Here is a 17,835-nt window from a genome sequence, read left to right on the forward strand (position 1 = left end):
TCCAAGACTTGCCCAGTACATATTCAGATTTATTTATTTATTTATTTACTTACTTTTGGGTTTACTTTACTTACTTTGAAAGGACCTTTGAGATTTAGAAAAAGGACAGAAGGAAAATTACTAACACCTGAAATCACACTGCTACAGCTACCTAAAATATTTTTAAATGCAAAATTACTAACTTGGGCCATCAAAAACCCTTTCTTTCATTCAGTTTCCCACCAGCGTTAGCACAGGATCACTTAGCCCTCCTGGGAGCCAGGAGGCTCAGCTCTTATGCACGCGAGGGGCCTTCCTGCCCACGAGGGATGTGAAGCCGGCGTTTGTAATCACTTCCTGCAGCCCGTTTCTAGCTTGTAACGATTGTCTTCCCGAGAAGCCACGACATGGCGTGACTCTTGCTACACTGCAAAACTAAAAAGCGTATGTGTCACCCTCGCCCCCCCGCCCTGAAGGCGGCTGCACGGAGTTTCCCTCGACTTTCCGAGCAGGGGCCTGACCTTAAGCCTTCACCCTCCCGGGAGCTTGGATCTCCCCACGATCGAGCCCGTGTCAAGCGGTCAGGACGTGCCCGCGCGCGCCCGCAGCTGCCGAGGGAGCGACTGCGAAGCCGAGAAGCCCCCGCGCGCCCGCAGCGGCAACCCGCCGCCCGTTGGCTGTGAAGTGAGGTGACCGCAGCTCGGGCCGCTTCCGCCGCCACCCGGGCGGGCAGGGGGACACGCGCAGCCCCAGCCCAGGTGAGATGAGCGGCGCCCCCTGATCTGGCGCCACCGCGCCCGCGGCGCTCCCCGCCCTGCAGCCGCCGCGTCCCCGAGGCCCGCCCCTTGTCCCCGCGCCAGCCGCAGAGGCAGCAGCCGCAGCGCCAGGTAGGTGCCTCCGCGCTGCCCTGCTAGGCCCGGGCGAGCGCTGGGGCCGAGAAGATGGCGCCGCCGCGCCGAGAGGGGAGGTGTGCGCGGGAGGGGAAGGGGCGGACACCGGGCGCGAGCCGCAGCCAGGCCTGGAGATGCGGCAGCTGCTGCTCCGGGTCTTCGGTAGGGCCCCCCTGCTCGGCTCGGCCAGCCCGAGGGCCGCACCCGCCTCTCGGCCTCCTGCTCTGCCGCAACGGCGGCTCCGCCTTCTCGGGTACGGTGTGGGGCGGGTCGGGGCGCCCCGCTCGTGTGTCAGTGGCCGGCGGGGACCTGGCGGACCGGTGTTGCTGGGGGTTGAGGCCGGGCCTCCTCTCGCAAACGCGTCCCTCTAGTCTGGGGGGCTCGGGGAGGCCTGGGCGCTGCCTTGCGCCGGGCAGGCGGCGCCTCCTGCGGACGGTTTCGTTCCGGACAAACCCCAGCTTCGAAAACACCCGGCTGGAGCGGCTGTGAGTGAGCGCTGAGGCCGAGCCCCGGGCTCTTGGCACGAGCTCTTGGCGTCAGCCTTGGGTTGAGATGTTGTTGAGAGCCCACTGCCTTCCCCACGGGCCTTGCCTTTCGCGGACGTGGAGTCTTTTTTCAGTATCGGGTTAGAGACTAAGCAGGCAGGTGCCGAAATAGAGACTTGTTTTTTTCTCGTTATGAAAGGAGCTGACTGAGGGAAGGCACTTCTTTCACTACAGAACAGGCTGATCTGTGGTGGGTGGCATGGTATGAATTTGTCTCCTGGAGTGGAGCTTAGAGAACTTAAAACAGTTTTTTTTTTTTTTGAGGGATAAAAAGCTAATAACTGGCTTGTCCGGATTTAGGTATAAGAAATAGTGCATGGCCACTTGTACAGACATAAGTGTACAGAGTTATTTTTGAGAGTTTCAAGAAAGAAAGCAGGTCATTACCTTTGCTGCTTCACCTGTGGTTGTACCTATTATTGTTGGAGCAAAGATAGTGTTTGACATGCTACGAAAATAAGCTTTGTCAAAAGCAGCTGTTTCCTCTATAACAAAGAAAACAGTGTTAAGTGACTGATGCTATCCAACAAAAGTGTGGTAAAATATAGGTGTAAAATTAATTTGTAATATTAACATAAATAAAATTAGTTGGGAAATAATTTTTTTTCGGGTTGGATGGGCAAGGACTGTTGGTTGGAGTTTTTGCTCTCCTCCTTACCATGGGACATTGTTCATTTCTTAGGATCATTTGGTCCTATTTTACCTAATATATTCCCTTGTCTTGTTGGGGCCCAAAGCACACCTGTGGCACCCTTGTCTCTCCTGCTTTCTTTCTGTGGCATGTTGTGGGTACTGCTTTTCTGTCTTTCTGTTCAGCTTATTGTAGGGAGTTTTATGGCATTGGCGTACAAGGTGGACCCGTCTAGATGTTTTTGTTGATTCTTTTGAACAAATATTTATTGTATGTTGCCTGTGATGAAAGGGGGCTTGACTCAGTGACCTGTGTGATCCTTTTTAATTCTGTTTCCTATTATTTATACAACACCATAAATTTAGAATACTTTATAAAGCAAAGAATAATTTTTTATGTCTGCACAAAAAATAGTTGAAGTACTTTATAATCCTTTACAGCTGACTTTTGAAAGATGCTTGCTTATCAGCTGTATTCCATTTTAAGTGGAAGCTAAACCTTTGTAACTTTACACCTGTTTCATTCAAGTATAAAGTTACAGCAGCTTAGTGCCACTGTAAGCGTGCAGGAGTTGACAGATGAAATGGTTATAGTAGGGTAAGTCTCTCTCCCCTTTAAAACAGTTTAAGTTATATCTGTCCACTGCTACTGTCTAGAAGAGTTAAAATTGTACATAAGAAAACTTGAACAATAATTCAAGTCTCATCGTATTAAAGACTTATAGTAGAAATGGGATATAAGAGGAGGGCATCCAGCTGATGACAAAGTGGAAGATTTGTTTCAAGCGAGGGAAAGGAAAGGGTAGGAGGAAATAAAAATTGATATGGATTGGGGCAAATTGTCATTCAGTTTGATATGACAGAAACCAGGAAGCTAATATTTTCCCTAGGGATGGTTGGGAGGGTGATATGCTTAGCAGATCTTTTAAAAAGCCCCTCACTCACAGGAAATGTTTTCAGCAAGTATCAATTTCTACAGTATGCAAAATGTAGAGCAGTATGCAAGCTTTTAATTTGGGAGCAGGATGGGGGTAGAGGTTCCAACAATCATTACTGTGAAGTGACTTGTCAAGTGTAAGCCAGTTGCGTCTGAAGGTGACTTAAAAAAAATTTTGAGAGAAATTCCCTTGCTGCTGTTCCTGCTCATTCTGTTTCTAACCTGCAACAGAAGGATAACAGCAGGCAGGATTCTAGTATTCACTCTTGCTATTGAGAACAACATGGGCAACAATGAAAAGGACAAGAATCAGGTCTGTTTCATTCTTTTGCTGCTTTTGAAAGCTATAACAATCCCCTCCCCTTCCCCCCCACCACCAAAAAAAAAACCAAAAAAACAATGGAGCCCATTATTGGAGAGGAAAGCCCATAGCATCTTTCTTTTTTCCAAAAAGCAGACTTGACTTCTCACATAGAACCCTCCTCTTATTACATATTTACTACTATTGCCAAACCCTTTGGGCCTATCCACTCAGTCATTCACACAAAAGGTTTTAGGGTGGGTGGGTAAGGTGACATTTGCCAGAGATTTGGAGAGAAATTAAACAGAAAATAAAAGAAGAAGGAAAGTATCATAAACAAAGGGAGCAAAAAATGATGCTAAACAAGATGGTGAAACAACAGAAGAAAAGGATCTATTACAAGAAGTAGAGGAAAGCAAGTAAAGACTTAATACAGCAAGTCATTTCAAGTCTTTTAGATCCTTATACTGCATACATACATATGTTTAACTTCATGTATGTGAGAGACCCAAGCATTCAGACAGTATAAAGGTATGTTTTTACAGTTCTGATTATAGAATTGGGACCTATGTGAATAATAGACCAAAAATGAAGGAAGGAATAATGCTGTTACATTATTATTATTTTTACACATTTTCCCCCTTAAAATAAAAACTGTTTCCCACACTCCTGCCTCCAAGCCTCGTCTGTAATCTCATTCTTTACATCTTACACTTATTCTTTCTATCTAATGATAAGCCTAACCGTTTCACATATAGGTGTTCTCTCACCGGACCTTCTCGCAGTCTCTTTTCCTGCCTTTTTCCTAACCCTGAGATCATCTCTTCTGGAAATAAAACATCCATCTAGTGGTGCTGACATCAAGGGATTTCCTTGAATCATACAAGGGTAGTAATATGTATTTTTTTTGCTCCCTTTGCTGAATCATCTGTTGCCCATAGGTCTTACCCTTAGGAAGCAGTTTGCTGGACTTATCCTACCATAGGGAGGAGTGTCATTTGAGCTAGGGGTTTCCAGTATACTCGCCCTGTTCTGTGTGGAATCAGGAGAAGGAAATGGTGCGAAACAGCAGAAGGAATACAATTTGTTCTCTACTGGCCCGGGTGCAGCTCTTGTTGCACTGAGCTGGTAACAAGTCAGGCTCACTGCCAGGGCTCATTCCAGGTTATTGTCCAAGTCACTTGCTAAAAATACTTGGGAGATCACATGTTGGGATGTAATTTGTTTCTAATTTCTTAATATTATTGTATTAAATGGTGCCATTAAATGGTGGTTATATATTCAAATGCATGGCGTGCTGTTCCTGATGGACAGGTTTGTGTTCCCAGTTTGCAGTAGATTATGGGATGCTATAGGTTAATATAATTGCATTGTGTATGACTAATAGGGTAGATGTTCTGTGCAGTTTATTAAAAAGTTGAATCGTAATGGTTTTGCATTTAAAAAAAACCTCTCTGAGTTGGACTGATTCACAGGTATGCTTGCTGACAGTATCAAAACCAAAATAAGTTTTCAAAATATTAAAAAAAGTGTACTTACCATACTAATAACATGTTTTCAGAATCTTGAAAAATAAGAAACAAAATAGCTAAATGATGTTAGACGTTTTCTGGTGCACATGAGGATTTTCTTACAGCTAGGGCTGTGTGAAACGGCTGTGTTTTGATTCTGTTTTGGATTCGGCTATTTCAGAGGACAGTGATTCATTTTATTGTTTCGGATTGCTGTCCTGTTTTATTTTGGCCGAATCTGTTTTGAACAGGCTGCAAGGGAAGCTTCACACAGCCCTACCCAGCCAGCGGGGCTTGGGACCCCAGCAGGGAGTAGAAGGGAGCCGTAGGTAGCTTGTCTAGGGGAGGGGGAGGGCTGCTGCCCTCCTTGTAGGTGGGGAGACCCCCCTCACGGATCTCTGATACCTCTCATACTGGATCTCAGTGCAAAGAAGCAGTGCGGAGTGGTGGACAAGCCTGCTGGTCCCTGCCATGTGACCTGGCTCTGCAGGGAGCACAGATCCTCACCAGGGTCTCCTTGCCCCATGCAGCTCTGTGTCACTGGGGCACTGCCGGGTGGGCAGCGGCAGTAAGGAGACGCCCCGTGTAGATCTCTGCTCCCTGCGGAGCTGAGTCGCACAGCAGGGCAGCAGCATACAGCTGTTTCCTTGTAACCCTGGCTCCAAAACCATGAAATTTGTCCAAAACGTTTCTGAAATGTTTCAGATGCCTCATTTTGTGTTGGAGATGTTTCTGAGCCTTCTGTTTCAATTCGGATTCGTTGTTTCGGGTGCCAAAATGGCTCGAAACGCCTCCTAAACAACATGGCTATTGAAATTTCACACAGCCCTGATAGCTAACTTGTGAGCTTTATAAATTGGTTGGTGTGGTCAGAGCTAAGACTGAACACCTTCCTTTATCCTCCCTACAGTATAGACTTGCAAAGACTAGTACCTTTGAATATTCCCCATCACAGCAGTTGTATGCCGCATGCTAAAACTATCACTTAAATAATGTTTTAAAATTTACAACTCTTCTGATTCAGTTGCCATGCACAGGCTCTTGCCTCTATTTCCATAGTCTTAAATTGCATTAACATAAACCAGCTGTGTGCCTGTTCAGCTAAGGTGCACAGTGTCATGTATTATCTCCCAGCTACCAGCAGCTGGTATCAAGTGGAGTGCCTCAGGTTTGGGTTCTGGGGCTGGTTTTGTTCAACGCCTTCATCAACGACCTGGAAGATGGCATAGAGTGCACCTTCAGCAAGTTTGAAGATGACACCAAGCTGCAGGGAGTAGTAGATTTGGTAGAGGGTAGGGTTAGGATTCAGAGGGACCCAGACAGATTGGAGGACTGGACAAAAAGAAAGCTCATGAGGTCCGACAAGTGCAAAGTCCTGCACTTAGGATGGAACAATCCCATGCATTACTACAGGCTGGGGTCTGACTGGCTGGGCCACAGCTCTGCAGAAAAGGATCTGGGGTTACAGTGAACAATAAACTGAATATGAGCCAACAGTGTGTCCTTGTTGCAATGAAGGCTAGCAGCATACTGGGCTGTATCAGTCAGTGTTGCCAGTAGGTCAAGGGAAGTGATTATTCCCCTTTATTCAGCACTGGTGAGGCCATATCTGGAGTACTACGTTCAGTTTTGGGCACCCCACTACAGAAAGGATGTGGACAAATTGGAGAGGGTTCAGCAGAGGGCAACAAAAATGGTGAGGGGGCTGGGGCACATTACTTATGAGGAGAGGCTGAGGGACTTGGGCTTATTTAGTCTAGAGAAGAGGAGACTGAGAGGGGATTTAAGAGTCTTCAACTACCTGAAGGGTGGTTCCAAAGAGGATGGAGCAAGACTCTTCTCAGTGGTGGCACATGACAGAACAAGGAGCAACAGTCTCAAATTGCAGCAAGGGGAGTTTAGGTTGGATATTAGGAAGAATTTTCCTACTAGGATGGTAGTAAAACACTGGAACAGGTTACCCAGAGAGGTGGGGGAAGCTCCAGTCTTGGAAGTTTTTAAGACCCGGCTACACAAAGCTCGGATGGGATGATTTAGTTTGGGATGGTCCTGCCTTGAGCAGGGGATTGGACTAGATGACCTCTTGAGGTCCCTTCCAACCCTAATTTTGTATGATTCTATGACCTCTACAAAGCCGTGTAATAATTGCAATTTTTAACATTTTGTAATATATGGTTTTGTTTCTGTTCTTAGAGGTAGTTGTTTTAATAGGGATTATGTTGTGTGTTGTGCAATTGTCCTTTAGAATATTTGACTAAAGAAGAAAATTTCAGACAGTTCTCTTCAAATCCTCAAATTTATCAGTTTTTTTGAATTGGGATCAAATTTGTTCACTGTTGCTCAGTCACTTTCCAGTAGTCAAACTGCCAGGATCAGTCTAATCAAAATGATGGATTATAATGTTGCTAACTGAATATAGAACGTGGAAGTCAGAATACACTTTGAGCAAATATAAGCACGTGAGATTTATACAGTCTTGGACTCTGTGATCCTTTTAAGATGCAACTGGCCTACAGATAATTCCTAACTCCTGGCTAGTTTCCAGGTTTTTTATTTACAGTGGGGATTTGCTTGCTGCATTCAAAATGCCCGCCAGAGGAAAAGGACACTTCCTCCTCCCCCCAGGAATTTTTCTGTCCAGGTCACTTGATTGACCAGCCTGAACCAAGAAGAGAACCAGGAAATAGAGGGGTCACCTGGTTTGGCCTCGACTGCTGTGGTTAGTTAATAAGCAGCTAGCGGTATCGGTGCACCTCTATATTGTACTGTAGTTTGTGAAGGCAGTCTGCAGCACCCTGGATATTTAAGAACATATATGCATTTGTTATATGTGAAAAAATCTGTCTTTAATCTTCAGTCATCTTGAAATGATCAAATGCCATCCAGTCTTCAAATGGTTTTCCATAATTTACTGGCGTTCTACCAAATTTGTAGCACACTAATTAAAATATTATAATGAACATAGTAGGAAAACACTTATTGTTTCACAAACCAATTTCAGTGGATAGTACGTAACTCAGGTGAGCCTGGATAGGATGTACTGTAGTACACCACTTAGCTGAATCATGTAGGACCTTCCCAAGTTTATGCGAGTAAAATGTTTAGCTGTCCTAGACATCTGTAATAAGACTGTCCAATTTCTGAATAGCTGGGGGTCACATGACTTAGGCCTGCTATGCTGGGTCATGCAGGTGCCGTGAGCCTCATGAGCATCCTATGTTCTCCCATCCTCTAGAGCGTGGCAGTAAGAAGCAGAAGCTTAAGAGGGAAAGGAATTCTGGAGACTAGTACTAGCAGCACCAGTGATCACATTCACAACTTGTATAATCAGTGTAATAAATCAGTTTCAGATAAGCAAGGGCTAGCTTGTTTACTTTTTGAGGATGCATTTAATGTTATCAGTTCAGAATGGTTTTAGGAACAGGTAAGGAAACTAGTCTAGGCTCATTCAGCAGCTTAATAGTTCTTGTTTTATTATCTCTTTGTCATGTCTGAAATTAGATTTTTGTGAACATTTCACAGTTGGGCCTTTGTCTTTTTATATTGCTCAATACTTAACACTTTAGTTGAGTTCAGGAACACACATTTTTAAGTCAGTAAAGGTGACCTTTTCAATTCCCTAATGAAATAGCCGGTTCTGTGGTTTCTTTGTTTAACTTAACTGTCTTTAGCCAGTCCTTTGTCTATGGTGAGACCTTTTTTAAGTATGGAAGAAGTAACCTGCCTTTGTGATTCAATTGATGGTTCAGCCAAACTGTTGGATAACCTAGGTGGGAATGTTTTGTTTTTTTTAGACAACTGAGGATTGGGAGTAGAATACCATGGACAGTTCGAGTGCCCAGATACACTTTTCTGTTATTTTCATTTGTATTAACTCTACAAAGCTATGTAAATAACCATAGTTTCTAACATTTTCTAATAAACCTTTAAATCTAAGGAATAAGGAAAGCTTTGTCTACATTTGAAGTGGCTGTTAACAAATGTTGAGTAAGTTGGGAAGGGCGTGAGAGAATTTAAATGGACCCTTGGATCACTCTAATCAGTGTGAGAAGTTTATTGATTAATTGACAGACAGAAGATTAATTGCTGAGGATAAGCATTATCTTACAAATGTCGGTTTTCTGCATAAAGAAAATGGTTAAGATATCCCGCAGTACTTCCATAGACTGGGGCAGGCAATTATTTTGGGTAGAGGGTCACTTACCCAGTTTTGGCAAGCTGTCGAGGACTGCATGGGTAGCCCCGTCCCTTGACAGGTGACTCGCCCCCTGGTCACCATCTTGGGACCAATGTCCCAGGCCAGTGCTGGCAGGGGCCGACCCCCTGCCATGGGCAGGAAAGGATGCTGGGGTCAAATGACCCCGGCTAGGTGATTATCTAGCCTCCTTTTGAAGACCCCCCAGGGTAGGAGCGAGCACCACTTCCCTCGGAAGTTGGTTCCAGCTCCTAGCCGCCCTGACAGTGAAGTTGTGCCTCCTGATATCTAGCCTGAATTACTCTGTCAGCTTATGGCCGTTGTTCCTTGTTACCCCTGGTAGTGCTCAGGGGACTAGGGACTCTCCCATTGCCTGCTGGTCCCCCTTGGCAAGTGTATAGGTGGCCACAAGATCCCCTCTCAGCCTTTTGTGGAGGCTGAACAGGTTCAGGTCCCACTTTCATCTGCCCACCCCTGTAACCTGTCCAGAGGTAGTTGTAGCCTATCCCTCCCTTCTCTTGTGCCCACCTTTCTTCACATCTTAGTATCATCCGTGAATATGAACAAGGTGCTTTTCACCCCCTCATTCAAGTTGCTGATGAAGATGTTGAATAGTACAGGCCCGAGAACCAAGCCCCAGAGGACCCCACTGCCCACATCCCTCCAGGTCGAAAATGACCTGGTGACCACCACTCTCTGGGTGTGGCCCTCTAGCCAATTTGCAACCCATCTGACTGTGTAGGCTTCAGTGCCACAGTCACCTAATTTTTTAATGAGAATGGGGTTAGAGACTGCATGGAAGGCCTTCCTAAAGTCCAGAAAGACTACGTCCACCACGACACCTGCATCTAAGGATTTTGTGACCTGGTCATAAAAGGCAGCCAAGTTGTTCTGACAGGACCTGCCCCTAATGAACCTATGTTGGTTGCCTCTAAGCATAATCTCCTCTGCTGGTTCCTCACAGGTGTGCTCCTCAATAATTTTCTCAAAAAGCTTCCCCAGGATCGAGGTATGACTAACGGGCCTATAGTTTCCTGGATCCTCCTTCCTCCCTTTTTTGAAAATGGGGACCACATTGGCCCTTTTCCAGTCCTCTGGCACCTGGCCTGAGCACCACAAGTGATCGTAAAGCCATGCCAGGGGTCCGTCAATGACCCGTGCCAATTTCCTCAGCTCCCTGGGGTGGAGATCATCTGGACCTGCTGATTTAAACACGTCCAGCCCCATTTGGTTAAGGCCTGTGAAAGGCTTCAAGAATCAGCAATAGGTAAGTTAGGATAGCTGAGTATTTGAAAGCATGAGGTTAATTGTTACGTTTGATATACGTCTGAGTGTGGCATTAGCATACCTCCCTTGCTTTATTAGGGAAACCAGGGTAGAAAACTCTTGCGTCATGTACCTTTCTGGGTCATTTTGCATTGATGTGAGCACATCTCTTAGGCTGATCTATGGTGCCGTATAGAACAACAGAATAAAATTCTTCTGTTGATTAAACTCCAACTTCTGGGTGCGAGGCAAAGAACTAAAATACACTTTCTATTTACTGCTTCTCTGCAGTTGGTGAATCCCTTGTATGCAAAGCATTAAGTGACCTCTTAGGGTTTTGAAGGCACCTCAGTCATTGTATTCTGAGGCTTTACGTCTGTACGTTCTTCATGTATGGCAGTGTATTTCTCCACATCAAACTGCTTTGCTGTAGATTCGTAGCAGTCATGGGTTTCAGATAGTTGTTGCCATTTGCTTTTCCAAAGCCATAGGGCATTTATACACATACCTTTTCATCCTGCAACATGCCGGAGATCTGGTGGGTGGAAGCAGACTTGATTAATTGGGTCTGCTCCACATGGAAAGTGACACATTGCGCTGTGTTACATGCAGCTGTATAAGCAGCAAAATGCAAGTCAGCGTGCAGAAAATAACACCTTTGAGGTGTTTTAGTTCAAAAGTGCGCTGCCGCCATTTTCTTAGCACTGACTTGCATTTCACCATTTATACAACTGGATGTGCTGCAGCACTGGGCACTCTTAAAAATGACTCATGTTGGTGGGCTGCTTCCACAGCTCTGAGGTTAACTCTGTACAGGTTTAAAGGCAAGAGGCCTTCCTTATCTTGAAGCTCCCCTACCCCTACTTGCCATCCTTGTTTGCACTACAGTCTTCTCACCACTTGTAAGTAACTTTTTCCTGCACTCAGCACTAGCAGTTAGCAGTCTGCAGCTGGCCCTAGAGCAGGGGCAGGCAGTTATTTTGGGCGGAGGGCTGCTTACCGAGTTTTGGCAAGCTGTCAAGGGCCACATGGTAGCCCCGCCCCTTGACAAGTGCCCCTACCCCCTGGTCACCATCTTGTGACCAGAATCCTACCCCCTAACCCCTGACCTTTGCCACCAGAAGTCCCTCCCCTTGCCCCCAGAAATAGTCCTTTCAGCAAGGGGTTTTGCCATCTCAGAACCAGAAAAATACCAACTTATATTCTAAAATTGATCATCTACAACATTCATTAATTTGATTTCAAAAAATATTTTTGTCCTGATTTACATGTGTTTGTGTAGTATACGCAGAGGTGACTGCACAGTAGCTTAAAATGAAGCCTTATTCTTGTATATTGTGGGGCGTGGGTATAGATTTATGGAGGCCATGGGTGTGTGGGGTGGGTATGGAGGGAGGGTGGCTGGGGCTTGTGTATGGCAGTGCGAGGGGAGGCATAGGTGCATGTGCATGGAGGAGTGTGCATGTAGGACTCACCCTGTGAACACACACTGCCCCTGTGCCTGCTTGCACATGTGTGCGCGCGCACACACACACACACACACACACACTGACTGCCCTGTGCCTACTGACACGCGCACATACACGCCCCTACCGGCACGGTCCCATGCTCTGTGGTCTGGGAATGCAGCTGGGAGCCACAGCCAGGTGGCGCTGGAGCAGGGAACTGGCAACTGGCTTGTGGGTTCTGCAGGCTGGATAGAATGGCCTGACAGGCTGGATCCAGCCCGAGGGCTGTATTTTGCCTGCCCTAGAGCAAGCCATCATCAGTTTTGGACAGTATTTCCTCTTCTTGGTAGCTTGCAGGCATCAATCAGATAGTTGTTTAGTGCAACTCTTTGGTCCTCACCCTGATGCAACATTACTAGCAGCTGCGTATTCTTGCAGATAAGGCTTAGACAGCACTAGTAATCTTGGCAGAAAGCCTGTATATATTGCCAGGGCCTGGCATTGGTGGGTATATTAGAGTCTATGTTTTTGCTCCATGCAGCTTGAAAATGTTGCCATCTTGCTTGCCTGGTGTTTTTTAGGAGTTTTTTACAACTGTCCAGTAGAAGTTAAATTAGAGACTTCTTGGCCTCTGACTTCTCCATGGGATGCCAGCTATTCCTTTTGATGTGTGCCAAGTATGAAAATGCAAAATCATGACATTGTTGTGCTAAGTGTTCATATATTGACATCTGTATCAATTGCATCTCATTCTGATTTATGTCCCACACTTGCTCTCTGTGCGTCTGCCCATTTGTCTGAATCTCATAATAGCATCTAATGAACCATGTCTTCTTTTGCTTGGGCCCCCCTTCTTCCCTTATGTATCTATAACCTTTATGGCAACAAAACATTCATATGGGGAAAACTAATATCAGAAAAATCTATACTTTAAAATGTATTTTAATGTAATTTAGCTTTAGAATCAAGGAGCCAAAGACACAATATGGAAAACCTATTATGTGGTCTGTTGAAATGTTTGTGAACTACTTGGGATCTGCTGTTCTGAGTCTATACAGTTTGAAGAAGACATACTATAGTTTAATAATATTATTGGCTCAGTTTTCATTTAAAAGCGCATTCATTAATGAACTGATCTGGAGGTCAGAAAGGTGTAAATAAATTGCTTGTTAACAGTGGTAGTGTATTTAGTTCATTCTTTTTTTTCCAGAATATAATCAATATAATCAATTTTGACTGTTCTCAGATAACTTGATTTTGTAAGGAAAAATCTTAAAAAATCATATACAGTAGGAACTAAATTGTTTGCTTTCTTGAACATTTCTTAGAAAAAGAAATCTATTCCTTTGATTTGATGATGCCTTTGAAAAACCAGATGATTTTACTGTGTACCTTCTGGAAGATATATTTGCATAGCCTGCCTTTTGCATTTAATAGTTTATAAAAGCTAGTTAGTAAAACAAAGCCTATGCTCTAATGGTCACAGTCACTATAAGGGACTTTAATAATATTCAGCTCTATCTTATTTGTTTACTGTTCAGCTACTTACAATATTATTGCATTAGCAGTGTTGACTGCCTATGTAGCTGACTTCAAAGTGGCCATAATTGTTCCATGATAATCAGGGAACCAGGTTTTTGGTTTCCTGTGGAAAAATGTGGAAAATAGAGGGTTTTCCCCTTTGAGAGAGAAAATAGTGGATTTTCCCCTTGCAGGCTAACAGCGTTCTAGCTTGCAAGGAGCTGCTTGGAGCTGGGGGGGAGCAGGGGGAGGGCAATTGGAGGCATGCACACACGTGGCTGGCAGTACAACCAGGCAAGGTGGTGGGAGCAGTCCCGGCAGCTGGATACAGGTAAATCTATGGAGGAGTGGGTGGGGAGGCTGGAGGGTCAGGGCTTGGGTGGGGGGGTCGCAGGGGTGTGTGGAGAGGGATCTGCATGTGTGATGTGTGTGTGGGAGTCTGTGTGCCTGCTGGTGCTGGGGGAAGGAGTCCAGGTGCCAGGGCTGTGGCGGGGTGGGGCAAGGGAGTCTGAGGCAGTGCTCAATGCCACCGGCAAGCCCAGCTTGCCATTGTTGCTAGCAGGGCCTGCCCTGAGGCGCCTACTGCAGTGGGAGAAAGGGGCAGAGAGATCCTTTAGGGGCAGCAGTGAGCTGCACAGCCAGAAGTACAGCCAGCGGTTGTAGCACCACATGCTGCTGGCTGGGGCTGTGGCTGCAGTATAGCAGATTGGAAGCATAACTCTGGCCTGGGCCATACTGTGGTCAGCTGAAGGAGGATGAGGGGCTCCAGGCAGTCTGAGTCCCACCCATGGCAGCTGTGGCGGCTCCAACTTGTACAGGCAGTGGCAGAGTGATTCTGGCCCCAGTGTGGGGAGGAGGGGATGTCAATGGCACTGCCCTGCCCCACACCATGTTGTGCCAGGTGGTCTGGCCACAGCACCCCCGCCCCGGGGGGGGGGCGGGGGTGCTCCTGGCCATACATGGCATACAGCATCTGGCCGTACATGGCCTCCCCTGCCTTTGGCTGCACATTGGCAGCCCAGCCATGCAATTCCCTACCACCCCCAAAGGACCCTTATGCCTCCTTCTGGCATGAGTCCTGTGATTCTGCACAGGTTAAGAACAGCTGGGTAACCCCCCAGCAGGGCTGGGGGTGGGGTGGGGGGCTCTGGGTTGGGAGTGAGGGGCACTGTCAGGGCTGGGACGTGTAGGACTATGGGTTGGGAGTGAGAGGCACCAGCAGTGCCCGGGGGGGTGGTGGGCTGCAGTTTGAGAGTTAGGGGCACTGGAGGGCTGCAGGTCAGGAGTGAGGGGCACCAGCAGGGCCAGGGGCCTGTGGTTTGGGAATGAGGGGCAACGGCATACCAGGACTTCTCAGTACCACAAGGCAGCAGGGGGGAATAATTTGCCGTGTGGGGAACATTGTTTTGTTCCCACATGTCTTGCAGCATCTTAAAGGGATTTGAGATACTACAAGAGGCATGTGTGCGCTTGTGTGGACACGCCCTTTGAGACAGTATATTCACGTAACCTTTTTAGAAAAGTTTTATGAATAAGTCACAACAGGCCATGGACTATCTTAGGGACCCAATCTTATGGGGTTCCCAGAAACTTCTCTGTAGGTTAGTAAAGATTAAAGAAAATCACTCTATCCAATGGGGCTCAGTCTAGAAGATCCCATTAAGCATCTTTGTGATGCTTAGTTTCAGTTTTTAAACTGTGGATTTGTGTCTCCAGAGAAAACATCCTTGTTAACAGCAGTATATGGAAATGAGAGATACCAGACCTGATTACATACCTATCAGCCCTATTATTTCTCTGCAAGTTTGTATACTGTCAAGCCCTTGCCTTTCTCTGAAAGTGCAAAGAAGTTAAATGAAAATAGAGGATATCAAGCAACAAGAATACACTTTTTGTAGAAAACAGTGATTAAATGGAGGCTTCCTGACCAGTGATTTAAACTCTGATTTAAATCATAATTTAAACCAATTTGATTTAAATCAAACCTACCCTTTTCTGGATATAAAAGTACTGTCCCTTATACAGCCTTAAAGATTCTGAAAATAAACTTATTTTTTGGCATGCTGCTGACTGATGTGAGCTGAGGATAAACTGAAGTACACTGAGACGCTTGGGGCAGCTTATTTTGTGCTGCTAAGCTGTGCTATAGCAATATTGCTCTAAAGAGAGGTTTATTACACAAGCCTGTTTTCTCTCTAGAATGCGGGGGGGGGAAGCTAGCTCATACAGCCCCATGGGTCAAATTAGGAGCATGCGGCCAGTCGAAAGGCTACATTGGGCCTACAGAACGGCCCTGTGTGCTGGAGCCAGCAAATGCCTCACATGCTGTTCTCGGCTCTAAGTGTTGCATGTGTATGGGTCTAGGGCATGCAATTTCATGCAGCACCCATATGGCCTGGTCTTTGAGCCTGCTCTGGATTGGCCCTGGATTTAGCATACTAGGCTGGTCAGGAGCAAGCATCACATCCGTAGCATGTGCCTTTGACTGGCCTTGGGTGCAGCATATGTGCTGGGTCCAGCCCTGTGTACCACATGCAGTGCATACCAGGGCCAGATGATAGGGCTTTGTGGGCTGTACCTTTGTCACCTCTGTTTTAAAGGCTTAGGGATCTTGTGGTTCATCAGTGAAATTGGCTAGGTTTCTCCAAACTCTGGTCACGTACTAGTAGATCAAATTGCAGACAAAAATATTATCTAGTTGGTATTATGTCTTCAGAGCAGGCTCTTCACAGCAACTGACATCTTGTAAATGCAGAATTCAGATGTATAGGTAGTTACATTCAAGAATATATACTACCTGACTGTATAGGACCTGGCCCCAGCCACTAATCTCTCATTTTCTATTTCTGTGGTTGCTTGAAAATGGGAAATTAATGTGAAATTAAAGCACATATTTTCACTTTCAAGATTCATAACTGGAATCTTATTACTTTATTATGGCAATTAACATAAAACTTAAAAGACAGCATTATCTTAGAAACTCACTTTCTTAGCACTTGGAAATTTTACTGTTATAGTAAACAAGAAAGTTCATGGTGTATCTCTAAAGCTAGTACAGTGGAGTCGCATCTTACGCAGGGGTTAAGTTCTAAAGTCAGCGTGTAAGGCGAAAATCGCATGTAGTCAAAATTTACGGAGACCAAGTCGTAGACCAAGTATTTGGCCCTGGTTCAGCTCGAGAAGTTGATTGCATAGGCTCATCTGCTGCTGGTTATTTTTTCTTGAAAAACATGGTGATCGGCAACTGTTGCTGTTGTCTCTTAAGCTGCTCAAATATTTCTTGGTACGGTCTCAAATCATCTATAATACTACATGTGATTTTGAGGCTTCATTCCATAGAGGGATCATATTCAGAAATTAAATCATTCATGTGTTTCGCTGCTTGGAACACTTCAGCAAGTTTATGAAGATTCCAACTTGCTGGCTCTTCCTGTTCATAGTTATCATCTTTGTCTTCTGTAGCCGATTTTTATCAGTTCCTCTAACTCTTTGTTAGTCAGTTTCTCTATGGCCCTCAGTTAATTCTTCAATTTGTTCCTTGAGGATGTCGATGAAGCCATCACCACCCACTTGCCTGGGCACCTGAACAATGCGTTTCACTTCTTGGTCAGTGGTCGGGGAAACCCTTAAATTCATTCACACATTCTTTCCATAGGTTTTGCCAACATGCATTGACTGTTTCAGGCTTGATTGCATCCATTGCCTGTTTAATATAAGTGATGCAGTCAGCAATGTTGAAGGACTTCCAACACTCCATCACATTAAGATTGGGATCAGCATCCATAGCACTACGTATCTGTGAGAATGTAAGCCTCGTGTACATGGCCTTGAAATAGCGAATCATGCCTTGGTTGAGAGGTTGGAGGACGGGAGGTGGTACTGGGGGGGGAGAAAGACGACTTCAACGTCGTTATGCACAAACTGGAGTGCCTCAGGGTGGCCAGGAGCATTGTCTACGATCAGCAACACTTTAAAGTCAAGTCCTTTCTCTTTGAGGGTACCGCTTGACCCCCAGAATGAAACACTTGTGGAACTGATCCAGAATAATGCTGCTGTCACCCAAGCCTTTTTTATCTGAGTGCCAGAACACAGGCAGGAGATTTTTGTTCTTGCCTTTTAGGGCACGGGGATTTGCAGCCCTGTAGAGCAAGCGAGCTTTTTTAAATGCCCAGCCACATTGCCACAAAACAACACAGTCTTTAGCTGCTTTGAAGCCAGGGGCTTGTCTTTCTGATTTTGAAATGTAAGTACGGTTGGGCATTTTTTTCCAGAAGAGCCCAGTCTCATCAGCATGAAAAACTTTTTCTGAAAGATAGCCCTTTTCTTCTACGATTTTCTTTAATTGTTCAGGGTAGGCTTTTGCTGCCTCTTCATCAGCAGATGCAGCTTCACCAGTAGTCTGCATATTTTTGAGGTTGAAGTGGTTCCTAAAACTGTTAAGCCAACCTTGGCTGGCTTTGAATTCCTTCTTATCAGAAGGCTGTTCCTCTTTGGCGGGAGGTTTGAACAACTCATAGAGGCTAAGAGCCTTTTCTTGTCATGTGTTACCATTGATAGGCACACATTTACGGTTCATGTCTTCCAGCCATAAGTTTAATGCCTTTTCAGTCTT

The 17,835-nt window shown here is 45.6% G+C and overlaps 1 protein-coding gene across 6 annotated transcripts in view; it reads left to right on the forward strand.

Moving 5' to 3' along the window:
• Positions 1-326: 326 nt before the first annotated feature.
• IDE (insulin degrading enzyme) overlaps positions 327-17,835 on the forward strand; it is a 113,300-nt gene continuing 95,791 nt past the window's right edge. Inside the window, exon 1 of one of the 6 annotated variants that reach the window (XM_090057102.1) lies at positions 327-866. Coding sequence is in view for 2 of the 6 variants with exons in the window: in XM_090057101.1 (XP_089913227.1) it covers positions 1,004-1,122 (119 nt within the window). In the remaining 4 variants the exon portion in view is untranslated. Of the gene's footprint in view, positions 867-932; positions 1,123-1,167; positions 1,355-1,491; positions 1,511-17,835 lie in introns of those variants that run through there. The other 5 variants (XM_090057103.1, XM_090057101.1, XM_090057100.1 and 2 more) reach the window with 5 other exon arrangements.

Source organism: Crocodylus siamensis, chromosome 7 (assembly GCF_052110815.1).
Source record: "Crocodylus siamensis isolate JL-2025a chromosome 7, ASM5211081v1, whole genome shotgun sequence".
NCBI classification, from domain to species: domain Eukaryota; kingdom Metazoa; phylum Chordata; order Crocodylia; family Crocodylidae; genus Crocodylus; species Crocodylus siamensis.